At 38.7% G+C, this 20782-nt stretch overlaps 1 protein-coding gene across 1 annotated transcript; it reads right to left on the bottom strand.

Annotated features, from left to right (window-relative positions):
* Window positions 1-8534: 8534 nt before the first annotated feature.
* ABHD17B (abhydrolase domain containing 17B, depalmitoylase) lies at window positions 8535-19681 on the bottom strand. The gene is made up of 3 exons (XM_084278964.1): window positions 19211-19681; window positions 11191-11370; window positions 8535-10263 (listed from the first exon to the last, which is right to left on the bottom strand). The coding sequence occupies exons 1-3, from the start codon at window positions 19675-19677 to the stop codon at window positions 10044-10046; spliced, it is 867 nt and encodes a 288-aa protein (XP_084135090.1). The 5' UTR covers window positions 19678-19681; the 3' UTR covers window positions 8535-10043.
* Between the last annotated feature and the right edge of the window lie 1101 nt (window positions 19682-20782).

Genomic DNA, 20782 nt, shown 5'->3' with positions numbered 1-20782 from the left:
TTAAAGATGGATTGTGGGAGCCTGGTTAGCTGACCAAAACCAGCCTTAAAAATTCACTAACAAGGGGCTGAAAAGCTTGGGTATGAGACCTTGTGACAAGGTCTCATGGTACTTCGAAATTCTATTGTGGTGATAAAGACCTGATACGGTGCAGATGGCCTTGCCCCCCCCCCCCCCCCCCCCCCCCCCATTCTGGCCTCTAGTTATGTAACCCTCAAATATATATAGGAAGCTACTGGTTTGAATAAGGTGTGCTGATTGCTTTTAAACATACTGGTGTGCAGTCCGTTCTGAGCGCCTCTCTGCACTTCTGGGGCCCTGTATATAACTTATTTTCCAAACCCTGGATTTTGGACACGGGAGCTTGCAACAATGGATGTTTAAACTAATCCTTGAAACACATGGTGATACATGGCTTTAATCTTTTTTTTTTAAAAAAAAAAATCTAAGTCCTTTTTTTGACATACTTCCTTCTAAAAATGTTTTTTTCTGAATGATTCCATCACAGAAACAGTGTGGCACCCACATCCCATAAGCGTCATCTACCTTCTATGCTAAGGGTCTCAAAAGTAAATAAAAAGTGAATAAAAATACACCTATAAAAGTATTATCCATAATGTGCAGTAAATGCTAACTCTATATCTATATACTTTGGTTTTTTATCAGATTATTTGAAAGCATGTGTGTGTATTTTCAGTAATGTAGTTTCTTTGCGCACTTTAATTATTGCTTTTCAAACAGAACATAGTAAAGAAAAACCAAAATTATAAAGGAGAGGAAGCACTTGCTTTACAAAAAAAATGGAGTGAATTTTGCTAGCCGTAAGATGGGTAAGGTGACAGCAGAACTGTTCACCAAATCCTGCACACATGAAATCAAGGACACTCATTTAGTAGCAAAATACTCAGGAGACGGTTTTAAACCAGAGGAAAGTACTTCTTTTAGCAATGACATTCTTGGATTTGTAACCATGGGGCAACAGCATCAAGAAGCCAAAAAAAAGAGACATTCACATACAGATAAACAGATCTTAAAGGGCATGGGTTTAGATGTACCCTTTAACATTTTGAGCTCTGTCATTTAGGATGCCAGTGGAGTATGAGAAGATCTGACAACAGACAGTACCCAGGTCTGCGAGCTCTTCCAACTATCATTGTTGCAGGCAAAATATCGGGACAGGCAGCCAACTCACCTGACATGTTAGGGCACTTTCCAAGAGGATTTACTGCAAGGAAAGCATTTACTGGGCATTAGCTGCTACTCTCTCTGCATGTTCCGACTTGTGTGTGCGTGTGGTACAATTAGAGGAAAGAAGCATATGTAATCCTGTGTTTATTGCAGTATGGTCACAGGGTTATTGCAGAAAAACTAACATATAAAAAATTCAAATATTTGCTTAAGTAAAAACTTTATTGTGCACTCATATCCTGTTGTTGTCCATGCAGTATAGATAGTACAGAAAGCTGCAATAATAGAAGACTTAGATGTAGAAACAGATGCTTTATGTTTCATGTAAGCCTAACAGAATGGGTCAGCTCTGACCCGTCGTAACCAAATTTCTTCTTTAATGAGACCTAAGCAGCAGAAAACAAACAAACAAACAAACAAACAATGAACCATAAAAGGGAAGCACAGAAGACCAGACAGTTAAATCATGCACTATGAATAAGAATCAAATCCTTGACTATCATAAATGATCACAGGATTTACTCCAGTTATACTACACAATTATTCAACAATTCTATATCTAGCAGAGACTTCTGTGCACTGCCAGCGATATACAGAAATGTGTATATTTAAAAATATTAATCAAATGCTTAAACACACTTCTGTATGTCAGTGATTCATGGTTGCTTAATTGCTCACTGGAGTCGGAGTCATACAGTACTAATTACTAATCAGAGTAAGTGATAAAATTTAGAGAAAAGATAGACAAAATTTCTGCTAACCGCATACATTCTCCTGGGTGGCCAAGTCCTCACAAACCACACACTGTAGAAGAGACAACTCAGCCCAGAAGACCTACTGAGCACCAATCAAGCAATAATCAAAAATGAGTTCTATAATGGCTCACACACGAACACTCTTTTCCATATCACTTCTAGAGAGATACATCCGTATAAACAAACATGTTTTCGCAAATTTCTGCGGAAAGCAAGCATAAATGTCAAAGAGCAGAAGGTCACGGGCAAATACAATGTATATTTTGCTATTCATGAACAATGCCCTATATAAAATGCATCTCCTGACTGTTACTAAGTGAAAATATAGCATGACGATAATGCATTGCAACAGCACTGTCTGAAATGATCATGAAATGATCACGGCTTAGACTTAAGATTTATTTACCTCACCTGCATTATTCTGGAGGTGCCTCCAGGACTACATATTCAGACTTGCCAGTCCTAATGCTTGTAGCACACCTTGTAATGCTTGTAAGGTAGCACACCTCCTAATGCTTGTAGCACACCTAAGGCTTGTAGCACACGTCTCTGTGGAGATCTAGCTGCTGACGAGCGAATCTCAACATTTCCTTAAAAGAGAACCTTCTAGCCTTTGTGAGTACAGAGAAACACATTAAATACAGCCTATGTACCACCCCAGCTTATAGAATGACTCCAATGCTTTTCGTTTAGGAATCATAAATAACAGAATGACAGCCATTACACACCTACTGTGATAGGCAGAGCGCGCTGGGTTCTACAACTACAGCAGAATGGGAACTCAGATGCTTTTCCAAGACTGTATTTTTCATCTAATCCTGTTCTGTCTCCAAGCATCCGGTCTGTGTTGTACCACTTGAGTGACCACAAAACCTCTGATAGGTTGTGGCTTTTCTTCAGTCTTGTTGCTAACTGTAAAAGATACTACAATGCAAATAGAATTGCGGAATTATGGTAAGTAAACTGTACAATACTTTGCCCTTCTCTGTACAGCATGCTACAAATACGACAGTAACTACATATTTAGCATAATCACACACCATCTTCCGTTGCCAAAAGGTCTGAAAAGCACAAGACCTCTTTTCAGCACTTAGGTTTTATTACCCAAATCCTTCAAGAATGTGCTTCTAAGGAATTAAAACATCTCTATTAGCATAACAAAACAGTGCGATACTGGGTGGCCATTTCAAACCAGCGACCAGCACAGTTCTGTTCCTGTTCTGAACAGCTTGCAGCATCTACAGAATGAATGTCACAAACTTAATATCGTCAAGAGTTGGGGCAAAATCACAGCGCATCAGCAAATCTGTGACAAAGCTGCTTGATGATTTTGAGTCCACGCTGTCCTTAGGATGGCTGTCCTGGTTCCAGCCAGGACAGAGTTAAACTTGCCAAGCAGCCAGTCCAGGTGAGCTGAGTTAGCCCACTGAAGGACCTGGTGGAGAGGCTCTTGGGTGCTTCTAACACAGTCTGAATGCAGCTGGAATGTTGGGTTCATCCTCACATTGTGCAGTACTTTGTGTTATCACTAGGTGTGACATTTGTTATGGGCTGTTATTGTTCCCCTTTCAGGATGATGTTGTCAGTAAACTGTCCTTATCCCAACCCACGGAGGCTCCATCTGTCTCTCCTCCGGGAGTGAGTGAGTGAGCAGCGTGTGGTGCTCAGCCATGGTTTGGGGCTGAGCCACTACAATGGCTTAGAACCCTTTTACATTTAAAGACTACTGTGAGCTCTAAAAGCAGATGACTTGCCCAGTTGAGGATGTCTGCAGTGTTTAAGGTGCTTGAGAAGACAAAACAACTACTGTTGGTTTATGTCTTAAAGGTACTAGAGCTACTGATCAAGTGATTTATGTGCTGTCCTAGCATAAAACTTATTTGTATCTTAGGTGTAATTCTGGTTTAGAACAAGAAAATAAATCCATTATTTACCCGAGAAGAAAACTTCAGGCAAAAACATTTGTGGCTTTGTGGTTTTGGGGGAAGAAAAGAAGTCCCAACATGGAAACCTGATTCCACTCATACAAATATGCAAACAGCAGGACACAGGGTAGAGCTACCTACTTGAGATGCACATAACTTCTAGCATGCTATGAAGGTAAATTGTCTCTCTCAGCTTCAATAATCTGTCTTCCAGGTCTTAATTTTAGTGCTGAAAGGTTAGAAAATTATTTGCACTCTGTAAGGAGAAAAAAAAGCAAAACATTAAAATTACAACCACAAAACCTTTTCTAGGTGACCAAAACCCTTCTGAGGTTTTCTAATTATTTTTAAATAAAATGTCAGACTAAGGTGTGTTACTAATACCACTAGAGAAAAGTTCATGCTGGAATACTTTTTTTAAGACTGGCCCATTCCTCATTGGCAGAGTAACCAGTTTTTAAGAACAACTTTTTTACATTATCCTCTTAAATAATTTTCTTTACCATTTTACTAGGAATACAGTAGAATTTTACTTCCTTTCACAGAAAGAGCAAAATGTCTTACCTGAGGGAAAAAAAAGGCATAATGTAGAATTTATTATTATACAGTGGAATTTCTTCACAAGAAAACTTTGGTTTTTTCTATGGCTGTTGTACAATTAATATTTTCTCAATCAAAAGTTCTATATGCTAAGAATTTTAAGGCTATTTCATGCAGAAATTTCAATCTGGTGGTATTTAAGCTCAATGGATTTTTATGCTAACTTTTAAATATTGGGAAAAGTCAAACGTGTACTGTTTAAGTGAGAGGGAACAAGCCTGGTGCACTGTTAGCAGCTTATGAAAAACATTTTTTTTTCCCCAATGAGGATATAAACTTTGAATAGTTCTTATGAAGACTATTGAAGTAGAACAAACTTTATTAACTATTTTTATTAAAACCCAAATCAGCCCTATCTGTGCTCAGTTTCTTCTGCCGCATGCAGAGTACATAGAGTTACAGTAGCTGTGAATGCAATGTTTCCAACTTCCATGCTGCTTAAAACACCTTTCAAGCACTTTTTCTCTTTTCAGGCTAGCATGCTGTGGTGGTTTAACCCTGGCTGGAGGCCAGGTGCCTACCAAAGCTGCTCTGTTACTCCCCTCCTCAACTGGATGGGGGAGAGAAGATATAATAAAAGGGTCAAGTTAAGGACAGGGAGAGATCATTCAGCAATTAACAGGCAAAACAAACTCAACATGGAATAAATTTACTCTAATTTATTATCCAAACAAAAGAGAGTAGGATAATGAGAAATAAAAACAACTCCTCCCACCCCTCCCTTCTTCCCAAGCTCAACTTTACTCCCAAATTCTCTCCCTCCTTCTCCCAGGTGGTACAGGAGGATGGGGAACAGGGATTGAGGTCAGTTCATCGCATGTCCCTGTAGCTCCTTCCCCCTCAGGCAAAGGACTCCTTATACTCTTCTGCTCCAGTTTGGGGTCCCTCCCACAGTAGCCAGTCCTCCACCAATTTCTTCAGTTTGAGTCCTTCTCACAGGCTGCAGTTCCTCATGAGCTGCAGCAGTGTGGGTCCCTTCCATGTTGGGCAGTTCTTCAAGAACAGACTGCTCCAGCAGTCCCAAGGGGTCACAAGTCCTCACAGCAAATTTACTAGTGCCTGGGCTTTTCTCTCCACAGGCTGCAGGTCCTGCCAGGAGCTTGCTCCCATGTGGGCTTCTTACCAGGTCACAGCGTCCTTCATGTGTCTTCACCTGCTCCAGCGTGGGGTCCTCCAAGGGCTGCAGGTGGGATCTCTACTCCCCGTCATTTTCCATAGGCCCCAGGGTGACAAATGGCACCACCATGATCTTCTGCATGGACTGCAGAAGAATCTTTTTCTCTGGTGCCAGAGCACCTCCTCCCTGCTTCTTCACCGACCTTGGCGTCATCAGTTTCTCACATCTTCTTGCTCCTCTCTGGCAGCACAAAGTACCTGCTTGCCTGTTTGTTTGGTTTTTTTCTTTGTTAACTATGTTATCCCAGAAGCACTACCTCTGTTTCTAATTGGCTCATCCTGAACAGTGGTGGGTCTGTCCTTGATCTGGCTGGTATTGGCTCTGTCAGGCCTAGGGGAAGCTTCTAGCAGCTTCTCTCAGAAACTGCCCCTGCAGCCTGCCCCCGATCCCCCCTTCTGCTACCAAAACCTTGCCTCGCAAACCCAAAACGCATGCCTATATTCCAGCTTCTCAAGTCTTCCTTTTTTTTCGTAGGGCAACAAGGTGACCTCTGATGACACTGTCTATGGTATAAATTCTGGTACTAGAGTCAGATTCAGCAATGGCACATTAAACAGTGATGGTCTCAAGATGAAAAGATAAAGCACTTTTCCACCAGAAGTCTTTTGCAGCCTTCTATTTCTGAAAAAAATAAGAGGAAGTAGGGAGCACTGTAACAAAAATAATTCTTGCCACTCAGCAGTCTCCACTTTTGAACTGGTGTATGGCGGTGGCACGCAAAGGTAGTGCTGACCCTCTGAAGGATTTGAATACCATACCTCACAGAAACACAGAGTGGCTGAGTTTGAAAGGGAGCCCTTGAGATTGTGAGTCCAACTCTTGTGCAAGAGCACGTTCTCCAGAGCTGAGCTCAGCTGGGTTCTGAGCATGTTGGTTGGATGAAACCTCCACAGGCAGTTCCAATGTTTGACCACCTTCACAGAGGAAAAAAAAAAAAAGTTGTTTTCTGATCTGAAAACCAGATATCCTGTTTTTCAGTGTGTGCTCACAGCCTCTCCTCCTCTCAGCACTTATGGTCAGGTTGTTCTCCACTGGGGTCCCAAACTCTTTTTCTGAGAAGTTGCTTTCAATCAACCAGCCCCCTACTTACACAGGATGATTTTCCCTTTGGTTCTCAAACACCATTCTCCTCACTTGTGTATTTAAGATATTAGCAATGCCTACTGTACAGGGAGAAGAATTTATACCTGTTGGATCAAGCAGCTCCAAAAAAAGAGAGACTGAAAGTAAATACACAGGGTTAGGGTTTTATTCTGGTGGGTTCTGGGTTGTGTGTTGTGTCATGTGTCCCCCCTCCCCACTTCCCCATATAAAGCTTGAAAAGGAAAGTAAGTTTGAAATCGCTCAGTTGGAGTAGCAGGCAGTAAAAAAAAGGGGGGGGGGGAGGTTGATCTTTCTGATGTGCAGCTGCAAATGCAAGGTTGTAAAACATAACCTTCCAAAGATGCCATCTTTTGGGACATGTTTTTACATATTCACATTGTACATAAATTGTTTTTAGAAGGTGTTTTGCCAAGGTTTCCAGAACTGAAAGAGAGTTTACTATCAAAAAAATCTCTCAAAGAACAAAAAAAAGAAAAGGAATGACACCACTGGTTCCTAAAACGCTCTTTTCTTTTACCCTAAAATACAGACATTGTCTTGTTAATGAATACTGAATCAGCTCTTATTTATCATGAGACAATTGTATTTGTAAGATAAACCAACAGCCCATTGTCAGTGTCACAAAAAACGATGGTTTAAGGACAAAAGAACTACGGTGTCAAATGTTTTCTTCCTAGATGCAATAGCTCAGAGTTGCTTTATGTCAGCTACAAGTTTGTTGCCCTAAGATGATGCTCAATACAAGCTAGGCTTTGCCTGAACCCAATTTTAATTCCTTCAGAAAAAAAAAAAAAACCAAAAACAAACCACCAAAAAGACTCCTCTGAAAAAACTGGGTGTAAAATACGTATTAGAAAAGACCTGGCAATAATTAACCATGCAAGAGTCGTCCCAAGGAGACCAGAATCTTTATTCACTAGTGTAATCCAGCACAGCTGCATCTACTGAAGACAAAACGCTGCTAGTCAGGCCTTTTGTTCTGCTTCAACACAACACAGAACAAAAGCAGCAAAACTGCTATGCCACCTTTTCTGTCTTTTCAATTACAGGGTGCCATAATGGTCCCTAGCACAATTGGATAGTTCTTGTGATGAAACTTGATCATTTGCCTGAAATTTGCAGTACTATCAGCCAATCTGTGCCATTTAGCATTGCAGCTCTACTTTCTCTATTTGTGAATTTCTGAAGATGGTCCTCAAAACAGACCTCATCCATCACAAAGAAAGCACTTCATGGTAATGATTTCCATCTAAATCTGAAATAGTGGCTAGAAGCTAGTAAGAAAATGAAATCAAACTCTGTATTAAGTCTGATGTAATAAAGCTGAGTAACGTTACTATTTAAACACAGTTCCAATTACAGAATCTTGTATTATGATGAAAATCTTTGGCTGTAATATTATGGTCCCTGAATATTAACCTGGAGGTCAGAACTCATTAAAACATACTTGATCAAAAAGAAAAACAAGAATCCAGTTGCTTGAGAGCAAATTCAGATTTGTTTCTATTCAATTAATAAACCAAAGAGCACAAGACAAGAAAGCTAAGTTTTAATTCACTACAGAAGACTGTTTCCACCTATACGGTGGAAAGACTCAAACTGAGGCATGGGGGTGGGAGGGTGGTCAGAACAGCAGCTACGGGTAAAGAAATGTGCTGGCAATTCACGATAGGTTACTGCTTTTGTTCTGCTTTCCTAGAGTAAATGGGGCGTTGCTCATTATTTTGATATCACAAGCAAATGCTGCTATTTCTTTTTTTAAAAAAAGAAGGAAGAACAGCAAGCGTGTGGAATACTGTTTACTGTTAATCAACACATCTTAACCAAAGTTTTCACAATACTTGAAGCTACATTTAGGTATACAATAGTCTCAATCACAAAAAACAAGCAGAACAATTAAACTACATAAGGCCTTAAAATTAGAAGCACAGTGTGTATTGTTGGAATATTACTTTGTTTACAAATAGGCTACATATAATTAAGTTTATTTTTCATAGTTTTATTCAAGCAAAAAGCATTCAAGGGAAAGGCAACTTACAAAGTTTATTTCACTATGAGTTAATAGAAAAATGTCAACATTCTCTTCTTACCCCCCCACCCCATCCAGGTGCAATTAGTAAGATTTCCATACAATACTCAAAAAGCAATAAGCTTTTACACTAAACATCCAAAAGTAAGCCTGGTTAGACAACTGCAAACTTGCAAAGTGTCTATTACAAAGTCAGATAAACTTCCAGGTTCTTCCTAATGAAATATTGCATCTCTACGCAATCAATGTTGAAAACTACGTTGCCCACGAAGCCTTCTAGGTTTTAACAGTCTTACTGGTTTCAATGAAGTACTTAGTGGCCTCAGTAGCAATCTCATGAATAATATTTACGTTACAACAATGACAACTTGTGGCATTATTTTGGCAAGATTAGGACTGCTGAGAAGATGAGTGGGTAAATTTGTTTAACCTGAAAGGTAAGGGACAACACAAGAACAAAAAAACCACACACACCTGAAGGAAGACTAAGCACAAATTATACAAAAAATATGAAAAAAAATATCTATTTTGATCCCCTTTTCCTGTAACACGGCATAGGTAATTTCCAGTGACTGTCTATTCTTACAACATACATTAATAATCGCTCAAATTTCATGGCTGTTACATTTTTTCACAGAATCACAGAATCTTAGAGGTTGGAAAGGGACCTCAAGAGACCATGAAGTCTATCCCCCCTGCCAGAGCAGGTTCCCTACAACAGGTTGCACAGGGAGGCATCCAGATGGGTCTTGAATATCTCCAGAGGAGGAGACTCCACACCCTCCCTGGGCAGCCTATCCCAGGGCCCTGTCACATTTTTACAGAACAACTGCTTAGAAGTCTGGTTTTTAACTTACACCTGTGCAACAGAGTAAAGTCACAGTACATTTTGAGATGTTTAAAAAATATTTATAAACTTGGTTTTGATATGCTAAAGCATTTGGCAACACTCATACAGCATTTGATTTTATATAATTAAAATTCCTTACAGTACTTCTTGTGATTTTTATTTTTTTTTTACATTTAAGAAAAAACCTCACACAAAGTAATATGAACTGCCAAGCTTGACTGCATGATCATGTAATTCCAGTTTATAATACTGGCACTAAAACCTTCATTAATTATGTTGACAAATCATTACCTGTACATTTAATGAAGGCAACCAAGATGATTTGAAAACACAACCTTCAGGTTTTATATTATGGATTTATCAAGGTGTGCAGTTCCGCAGTGAAATGAAAAAGCATGTAAGTATACAAAGAAAATTACAAGTTCACCAGTTCCTGTGACACAAACTGTTTTAATCTTTCAAGGTACTGTCCATAGAGTTCCACATCATTATGGCCTGCTCCTTCTACCCACAGTGGTTCTACAGGTCTCTGGCAACGTTCAAATAATGCTAGGCCATGTGAAAAGTCAATTACTTCATCTTCAGTCCCATGGATTATTAACACAGGAGATGTTATTTTAGAAATTTTGTCAATGCTGTAAGAAAAAGATTATATCTATGAACATATTGAACTTTAACATCCTGGTCCTTCAAAAAGATGTAATAATTTCACTTTTTAATTACTCATTGTAGTTTTAATGATTTAATTCTGAACTAGTTTAAATCATTAGAAAATTAGATCTTATCATCAATACCCTGGAAGTCATTACAGTGGCACATGTAAAGCCACACAGAAAAGGAAAGCACTACTGGAAACTATTAGGATTGAATAACAGTGCAATCCATCTAAAAGTGGTATTCATTACCAGGTTCACTTCAGAAAAAAAAAAAATCAGTCACTGGACTGGTGAAGATATTACTTCAGAATTCTTCAGTAAAGAAGTGCTTGTCAGAAGTGAAAGACTTTTAGCACTTAAAGTTTGACCATCTACGGGGAAAGAGACTTAGAAATTAGGTACTCAAAATTGAAGTAATTCTTTAAGACAATTGTACCAGTCTGTAATGGAAAACTAGCGGCTTAGTTCTGAAATACGTGACAGCAATTTTCTTCAGTTAAGGTCTACTTAAGTTTCCAGCTTTTGCTACTTAAAGAAGTAACACAGAAAAGCCTGTTCGCAGTTTCCCAGATTAGCAATTCACTGGACTAGAACTACTTGTTAGAATTAAGTGTATTAGCTATTATATATCTATATCTATATCTCTCTCTATATATATCTAGGAAAACTAATAACTTCCTTAACAGCTACCCACTGAGATGATTATAGAGGTGAAAACCCTAAAACATTTACATAGTTCTATAAACTCCGTCAAATTCAATGTTACTCATTATTCACTCTGATTTTCCCCCAACTGACTGTTTTAAACATTTCAAAGACATTTCAAAGAATTTGCCATACTACTTTCTCTTCCTCTGCAACACAGAAAAAAAAATGCATTCAGAACAAAGAAATCCTACAACTTACTTTGGGAATGCATCAAAGCAATAGGTCTTCTTTGTATCAGGAAAAGCTACTCGCATTCCTGAGGTCAGTGGAGAATGGAGAATTACAGCAGCGCTTTCATACCTAGCAGCAAGATCCACAGATGGCACTGTTCCTATACTCTGGCCATATATGATCACATTTTCAGGGCGGATTCCGTACCTAGGAAATTTAAAGTGTTAACAGAAGTGGCATAAGAAGCAAAACATACCAAAAAAGCTACCCTTACACAGTAAGGGAAAAGAAAGCATTTCTGAAGACAAAAAGGATAAACTGTAAAACACAACAAACTCTTCTTCTTGAAGAGAATAACTATGAAACAGGAGCTGGTACAAGAATAAGCAAGTGTATGCTGTAACTTTCCTGACTTAGAGGGATAATTTACTCTGTATTTATTGTATTTTCTGACTTATGCCTGAGTAATATCGAAATACGGGCTATTTTTAATATGGATTTGGGAATGTGGTTGGAAACTGTATACTACTTTAAAGCCTTTATTGGTAACTCTAGTGGACCTACAACAGAACCTTACTAGCCCTATATTCATCATCACATGGAGTGTAACCAACTGTTTGGTCAGCTTTATTCTTCTGATACCAGATAAAAACCGCAAGCCAGTAACATTGTCAGGGTATTTAGTGGGTCCTAAAGCATGCCCATACAGTGGTCAGAATGTTATGCATCCTATGTAATACCAGAGAGGCTTCTTCTGTATCACAGTTGGTTTGACACACAAGCTAGCAAGAGAAATACCCTGCCTACCCCACAATTAAGACTGTCCAATAAGCACTGCAAAATTAAAGTCAAAGCGTCACCCTAGCAAAATGAAAATGCTTCTTTTCTGTAATTAACTGAGGTAAACAAGAGAGTCACAAATAGTTAACCCTATAGTCAGATCTCATCTATTTTTCTGCATTAGTGTGGACACAGAGTTCTGCTGTCTCCCAAGTGATGCTGGAAAAGCCTCCAAGGAGAATGTTACCCTGGAAAGAACAGTACAGGAGAAGTGAGTTACAGATAGGTTGATCTCGACTAAGTACTCACAGTACAGATTCAGACTGTAAAATTGCATCTATTTGAGTACCTTTGTTTAACTTACTTAGGAAATACCTTAAATAGGATGAGACACTACACTGCACGTCGAAAATAAAAGCAAAAAAACAAGACTTTCTCATGTATTATCAGACGGTTGTACAGTTTACCAGACTGGCTTAACACCACTGTGGAACAGCATAAAGGTAAGTTTAGTATCTGCCTATTGACTATAAATCCTAGAAGGACTGACAGCCAAGTATTTTCAGTGAAATGAAATAAAGTGCAAGCTTTCTCTCTTCTACAATAAATCACAGAATCATGAAGGTTGGAAGAGACCTCCAAGATCATCTAGTCCAACTTTGCCCTTACCACCTATATTACTAACTAAACCATATCCCCAAGTACCTCATCCAACCTTCCCTTGCACACCCCAAGGGATGGTGACTCCACCACCTCCCTGGGCAACCTGTTTCAATGCCCAACCATGCTGAGAAGAAATCTCTCCTCGTTTCTAACCAGAGACTCCCCACAAAAGACTACAGATTAGTAGATTTTGCATACCTTCAGTAAATACATAGAAACAGAGGTAATGAAAAGTTGCCCAGCTAAGTAGAGCTGAACATAGCTAAATAACTTTATGCCAACTGTATAGGTCACCAAACACTAAAATTGGAAAAGTTTAAAAGCCTTAAAACCAGAAACATTATAAAAAGAAAGATGGCTCACATGCACCAAGACATTCACATTACCAACAAAATAAAAAAATGCACAAGTGCTTTTCAGTGAACTGGAAATCATATTCCATGTTACATCAGTATGTAATAAAGAATTTAAAAAATACCGAGGAAGATTTCAATCAAAATGAAGTCACATTTAAGCATTACTAAAATGTATCACTAGCAGGGAATAAGCTTTCTAAATTTGGGCTAAAATTCACCATTCATAGCTAAGATCGTCTGTTTAACTATTCATTACTTAAACTGTGCTCTGATCAAGTGAAACATAAAAGCTGTAAAAGTATTAGTGTAGATTCTATCAATATAGAATCTATCTGCATTATGACTATTTAACTGCTGTCAATATTTCCTAGAAATAGTTTCTAGGATCATAACCAAATTAAGAGCTCTAAATCACACTACGACTATCATCAGACTAGAACTACAGGCAAACCCTCCACCTCACAACATTCTGAGAGAATAAAATAATTTAAACATTCTAATTAGCAAAGATTTTCTCCAAATTCCAACACACAAAAATGCAGTAACTTACAAACTTTGAAAGCAAATCTAATATAAGGTGTTCATTATTTCTGTATCTCTTCTGAAACACCTGAGAAGAACCTAGCACCTATTCTTTTACAATTCATCTCCCATCTCAAAATAATTCAAATCACATTTTTCTGCTCTGAAACTAAAGCGTGGCCTTCCACCCCTTTCATATAATATGAACAAAACTCACATTAATACCTGACACTTTGCATCATTCGTATGGCATGGACTTTGCACAGCACATTATGACATATTTCTCAAATAGAAGACCTTGTGAATATGCACATTTCCTCTGGTATGGAGTTTTCCAAGACGCAGGCTATTGCACAGAAATGAAAAGCAAAACTTACAAGGTATCTTTTGAAGCAGATATTCTCCCCCGACATTTTTTTTTCTGATCCAAATCCTTCAGCCTAAAGATAGCTAAATATCAGCTACAAGAAGTGTTTACTATATTAGGATTAAAATAATCCTTTCTCAATAACAGACAGACTCCATTCATAGGACCCACCAGAAACTATTTTAGTTTGCAGTCAGGAAACTGAAATAGTTATGAGAATCACCAGAAGTGGTGGTTCAAAGTAGTCAGATTGAGTATTTTGTCTTGGGGAAAACAACCCCAAAACAACAATAGCCCCCCAAAACCTCTAACTCCCACAAAACAAGATGTTCGGAAAACAGGTAACGTCTGCTGTGCCTGTGTCTGGCCTTCCCTCTTCTCTTGAACAGGCTTCTGAAAAGTTTGGGGAAATAGAAGAGCCAAACTGTCCCTCAGTTCCCCTCTTCCAGAAGTATCCCTTTCCAAGCTAAAATGGAAGGGTAAGTTCTGTAGCAATAAATTCTGTCTACTCCTCCTTTTGACAGTATTGTAACCTCACAGTAAACTCCCAGGAAATCTAGTAGAAAATTATTAGTTGACTACACACCTGCTCTCCCAAATGAGGAAGTATCCAAAAAAAGAGAAAATGTAGCAGTAATATTGTTCATTAGTATGGCATGGAGTTTGCCATACTAATGAACCACATTATGAGGTAACATAGGTTCTCAGAAGAACCTTGCAAATTAGCATGTTCACATTCCCTCAAGTAATGTCACTATTTGCATCTCCAGCCACATGTTACCCCTCACTGGGCTTCACCAATTAGTTTAGGAAACTAGTGAGTGTCTTTGAATTACAGGCCATCCTGAAGAAGGGGAACATGACAGCTACAGAGCCATACTTTGTAAGCTGTTCTGGTGACAGCAACTCAAAGACATGCTGTTAGAATTGTTGATAGCTTTGAAAGCTCATTATGTTGATCGTAGAAGTAATCTAAACATTACCATCTACTTAAGTAATCTTAGATAATTTTCATTGGAGTAGACAGGCCTTCAGCTTGTTGGCAGTGTAATGGTGTGGGTTTTATGTTTGTGTTTGTTCTAGCCATCATCACCAGAAAGGACCTTGGAACGAAATCCTGTACCTTTTCAGAGACAGCACTCTTTTTCAGGGACAAGTTATACTGGACTGAATCCAGCATAAAATTTAGATAAATACTTTCCACAGTTTAAGAGCTGCCCACAACATTTTTCTTTTTCCCACAGCAACTGAGATTTCAATTCCTTTCAACACTGATTCATCCTTTACGTTCACGCACCTAAGGACTACCTGCCTGGAAAGCACGTGGAACTTGAAAAGCAGATTTTACATTGAGCTACATGTACCGCTGTTTACATAAGCTTGCTAGTGTCCACACAGAGTGTCTGAGCACTCAAACTTCTGCCTACCTGTACTAAAGGTCCAGGTTGACATCACTACAGAACTAAGCTATTGAAAAAAACAGAAGAAAAAAAATCACTTTCCTATTTGCATTTTTAGCCACATCATGCTGCTCCTCATTTGGCTTCATCAACTAGTTTAGAAAAATAAATTAATCTCTTCTGGGAGTAGGGGAGCTTCTCTTCTCCTTTGTGCTGGCTGTCTTCAGGGCCAGCCAAGAAATGACATGCTGCTGGTGGGTTAAAGGAAGGAGCCCATAAACCTTTGTAGCTTTCCCATCAGAACAGACCCTTGAATCAGGGCACAAGCTAACGCAGGGCAACTAATAATATCAGTAACCTCTTCTGCTAGCCTACACATGCTGAGCAGATATAGATGGTCTGTTGTAAAAAAGGGAAGGAACCCTGAATGCTCCCGAGTGATCTTTCCAGCTTCTGACAGGAAAAGAATTGCTAAACTGCAATGAAATTCTCCCTCCCACACCCGCTTTGTGACAAACTTCACAATGTGCTGTAGTTGAAGCTTTCACTGTTTCTTTTGTATTTCTGTCTCTGTAACCAAATCTTTCCTGCACTTTGCTAAACACTTACCTTAGTGGCAATCCACCTCTTTTCCACCCCTCTCCATTTTTTTTTTTCATAGAGTCACAGAACAAGTTTGGGTTGGAAGATGATCTAGTCCAGCCCCTTGTCACAAGTAGGGATAATTTTCATTGAATCAAGGTTGCTCAAAGCCCCTTCCTACATTACCTTGAGTACTTTAATTGGATATCCATCACACATCATTTACACTGGATATGCATCACATTATATACTTCATTAGATATATGTCACTTTACCATCATCACCGATATGAAAACTACAAACTCCAGTTCTGTCTGTAAGGAGTGGGTTTTGGTTGTTGAGTTTGTTTATTTTTTTTAAACTTGAATTACCTTTAACAACCAAATACCAGCTGCAGTTACCATACTATGCTTGCAGATACTTTAAAGGCAGAATGGCAGAGTGCTCTTAGAAGAAAGCAAGCCATGTATCTTTTTACTTCTGCACTACTGCTGTTAATCTACGCTTTCTCATTTTACACACATAAAGTGCCAGCAAAATCAACCTTGGAAGGGAATGTTTTCAATAGTACCTCTCAGGCTCACTTTAATGAAGAGGTGCAGGTAATGGTCTAGAGAGGCTACTAGATAGGCGTTTAACCAACAGCAGTGCTCAGAGCGAAGGAACCGGGGGAACATCCTGAAGGAATTTTCAGTGCACATTTCAGAACCTTTTGTCATCGTGCATATAACACATGAAATTACAGCTGCAAATTGCAGAACATGAAGGGTATAAACTTCCTCCACACCTTTAACTATCAACATTCCAGGCCACTAATAAAATTCATGAGCATAGAGCTCTTCCTCAGCCCAGATGCAACCTCCCCTTTTTTGTGCATACAAGATGTAACACTGCAAGAGGAAAAAGCAAAGTATGTTTTATGAGAGGCAAAGCCATTGACCACACAAGGCATGCAGTCATCAAACTGCACCTACTTTGCCTCTCTCACGTGGCAATGCTACTGGTCCATTATTTTTATTGCAAAGATTTCTCTTTATAGTAAAGTGTCTATCAATTTAAATAAAAGCTCAGCTTCTCTCAAAATAGCGTAAATTCTCAAACTAACACTTGCAGCCAACATACAAGTACTTTTGATGTTACTCCTACATTTGTCTGTTGAAATTACAGACATTCTGTCCAGTTTTGACACATTAGTCTGATGATGAGATACACCCTTCAATTTTTCACTTATTATACAGCCTATGATAAGCAACAATAAAAACAATGTTTAAAATCTTAAAGGTAAATCTGGTCACGAGCTAACTCTGGCAAATCTTCAGGTTTCTGAATGAGTGCCACTTGCCCTACATTTGCCTGGGGCTGGTTAAACCTTTCCAGCCTTGCTAGGGTGTCAAAGGCCTTCAGAGATCAGGACAGTAGAAAATAGGCGTATCCCAAAATGACTCCCAGAATTTCAACACTTGGTAGCTATGACAGTCAGAAAAAGAATGTCCTCACTTGCAGCTTTTATATAGTGCCATGCATGAATATGCAATAATGTGCAACTTTCCCAAACACGATGGCTGTGAATCACCTGGCCTTCTTCCACAGTCAGCATCTACATGGATTGCTACTGCTTCCTATTAAAAGGGCAGGCGTAGAATAGGCACACAACTCCGAATCAACATCTGCTGTTACCTCTTCTGATCTGCTGCCAAATTAGCTTTCTGTACTTATTTACATGCTGATAACATTCACATTTCCTTACTGCAACTACTTTTAATAAAGTGGCATTGGACCAACCTCACCATCACTCTCAATACTCCTTACAGACTATTTCACCCTAGGTGTCCAGTCCTGTGCCAATTTACAGATGACCATCTGGACTATCCTCCCAAGATAGAAAATTCCAACAACGTAAATTTCAAAGGAAATTAGAGCTATACTTACATCTAAGTCTGCACACAACCCACTGAACTAATTTGTTTTTGTGGAACACTTACATTATAAAATATTTAAGATGGTGACACAAACAGAACAGGCTGTGTTAGAAAAGAGATTTGACCCAAAAATTAAATGCCAACTGTGGGTGGGTTTGAGGTGAGGTCATTCCTGAATGGGAAAGTGAAAAGCAGATAGATGGGAGTATGCATTTAAGAGTTCCCTCCAATATCTGTTCAGATGGGGTACTATATGAACACTCTTATTTGATTAGGGAAGGTATACTATGCATTCTTCAAGAAGGGAAGTGAAAATTTGCAAAAAAGTTGCAATCACATCTCCTTTCAGGTTTTCAATCAGAAGTTTGTTGGGGTAGAAAGAGACAAAAATTATAAACTTCTATAAAACAGAGCTTGTAAACCGACATATACAAATGATTACAGTATCACTATCTACTTCTCTTCCATTTTCTGGTCCATTTGAACAATTCAGAATGTCTTCCACTTTGCTCACAAACCACGTTATGTTTACGGTTAGTGTATTTCACCAAGTGGTTATCTTCCAGATCACCTGTCAACTACAAGCCACAGTCACCACTGCACCTGTTGCAGCTCTTGGCTTACAGAACGGATGTCTAGTTATATCTCAACTTTCCATCAAAAGAAATGCCAAAACCTAATCTAACAACACCATATATATGCTTAGGGTACCAGAGGCTTAGCATACCAAATCTGTTAAAAGAACATCCTTCCAATTTGCACTTTTTTCCTTATCCAGTTTGAATCTATTCAAACTAACACCACTGATTCAAATTCCAAGCTTTTGTTCCAACCATAATGTATTTACACAGATTAGTTACCCCCTCTCCCATACATAATATTTTGCAAGATAAACCCTATTTTTGTTTTATATAGAAAGCTCTCTTTGAAACGCTGTAGGTGCTAGTCTGAATTCTGAAATGTGTATGATATTCAGACCACCATAAGAAATCCAAACAGTCTCACCAGGTTCTCTTGTAACTGTCCCTCCCTACAAAAAAGTACATGATGGAATTATCTGGAAAACTAACCTGCATTTTCTTTCACCCACATCACATCAGTGGCTTATTTACTGGTGAATCTGAATTATAGGATTTTCCTATCTTCTGAGATTCCCAGTTGAGAAAATACTAAACTGTGACAATAAATATTATCTTCTAAAATTATTTTTTAAAAAATGATAAACCCAATTATCTTCTTCTGAAACACACCTTCTTAATTTTAATACTATTTCAATTTTTCTAGTATATCAGTACTATACACTGGTCCTTTTCAACACTGACAATGACTTCAGCATAACAGATCACCAATCATCTCGATTATTAATCCATTAATTCTAAAATACAGCACTTCCATTTGAACTACCAATGCAGATGAAGTACATTTTGAGAAGCACACTGTAAAAGGAAAATGTCTTACCTTGTCCTAAGAGCCACCCAAGCAGCATCGATATCAGCATACAGATTCTTCTCTGTTGGCTTCCCAGAACTTGCACCATATCCAGAATAATCATATGAAAATATGTTGCAATTAATCCGTGAACCCAGTCCTATGTAAAAGCTGCTCATCTGACCTAGGTCAACAGCATTTCCATGTGAGAAGAGCAAAGTATACTTGGCGTTAGGCGAGCAACGCACAAACATACAGGCAATCCTGTTACCTTTACTTGTTCTAGTCATGAAGCACTCAATAGCATCTTTTTCTCTAGAAGAATATTGCCAGTCTGCTCGCTCTGAGAGATGTAAAGTCCAGCGACTACCACTCTCATCACACATCAGTGTGTACGTGGGATCAGGAGGTAAGAATGCCAGTTTGGAGGCAATTTTCCCTGGGCATGGCGGACAACAGAACAGGCAACAGAGTTCACTAAAGGAAAGATTATTCATCTTCTAGTCTGCAACAGGAAAAAAGAATGGTATCAGTTACTAGTTATGATCTCATATAAAAACAAACAAAAAAACAACAAAAAAAGAGGAAAAACTTATGGAAAATGTAAACAATCTCTTTAGAAAATAATAAATATTTTTTGTGGAAACATTTCACCAAACATATTGAAATATAATTAGCTAGCTTGATAAGCCTAAAGCCCAGGCAGATATTAAAACTAAAACATTACTCAGGGAAAGAACAAATGTAAGTTTCAGAGTTTCTTTGGAGGAAATACAGTCTCTCATTTTCAGCCATTATGAGAAGTGTCATCCTATTGATGCATATTGTACAAAGCACAACTAAAATATCCTGCAAACACTCCAACATAAGGCTATGTAGATCTCTGCACCCAAAAGTCATTAGTTTCCTACATACAAAGAATATGTATTACAGTCATGAGTTTTGGGCTCCAGCAAACCACATAAGTAGCATGAAAGGTATACAAAGGTCAAAACTTAGAAAGCAAAACAAGATGCTTCTACTGGCTTATAAAATACTGTAGACCTTCAGTACACCAAAATCCATTCACAAAGTCTTCCTTGCTCCACATACTGGGTGGCTTAAACGTTTCCAAAAAGACATTAGCAAAGTTTCCTGTACTGCCCATTGGAATTGGTATTATATTAATGATATGACTATTTCTATTCCACACTTTAACAAAAACATCCCAAATACAATACTCTACTACAGACATTTCACAAATCAATATAATACATATACTACCAAGTCAAAGTGTTGAGTAACAGGGTGGATGAAAAGAAAACACACAAACACCTAAAGCAAGCTAGACCAAGATACTGTTGCCTTGCAGAGCCAGCATTGTGACCTGCACCAATTTACAGCAGGGAGAAGCAGGGCTGGGGTAGGGGGGGGAACCCTTTGTTGTGACTGCCTTTTCTCAGGGGTAGGAAGAGGAATTAAATCTGCCAAGAAGAACAACTGAAAACCAGCACACCTAAGCCAAGAATTCACACTATTTTCCTTGCATTAAGGCACCTAGTGTTTCATCTCAACTTAAACTTTACTTCTCCACCCCAAATCTATAGGTCTCAAGCCCAGTTC

This window comes from Gallinula chloropus, assembly GCF_964237585.1.
Source record: "Gallinula chloropus genome assembly, chromosome: Z".
Taxonomy (NCBI): domain Eukaryota; kingdom Metazoa; phylum Chordata; class Aves; order Gruiformes; family Rallidae; genus Gallinula; species Gallinula chloropus.
Note: the sequence above shows the minus strand (reverse complement) of the source record. Positions and strands in the feature narration are given on the sequence as shown.

Bases quoted from the DNA above. Each gene is read 5' to 3' on its own strand.
- ABHD17B (XM_084278964.1), bottom strand. From the start codon at position 19,677: ATGAATAATCTTTCCTTTAGTGAACTCTGTTGCCTGTTCTGTTGTCCG. The intron at 11,371-19,210 runs GTAAGACATTTT...TAAATTTCCTAG, and splicing joins TGGGTGGCTCTTAGGACAAG to GTACGGAATCCGCCCTGAAA. The intron at 10,264-11,190 runs GTAAGTTGTAGG...TTTTTCTTACAG, and splicing joins TGCTTTGATGCATTCCCAAA to CATTGACAAAATTTCTAAAA.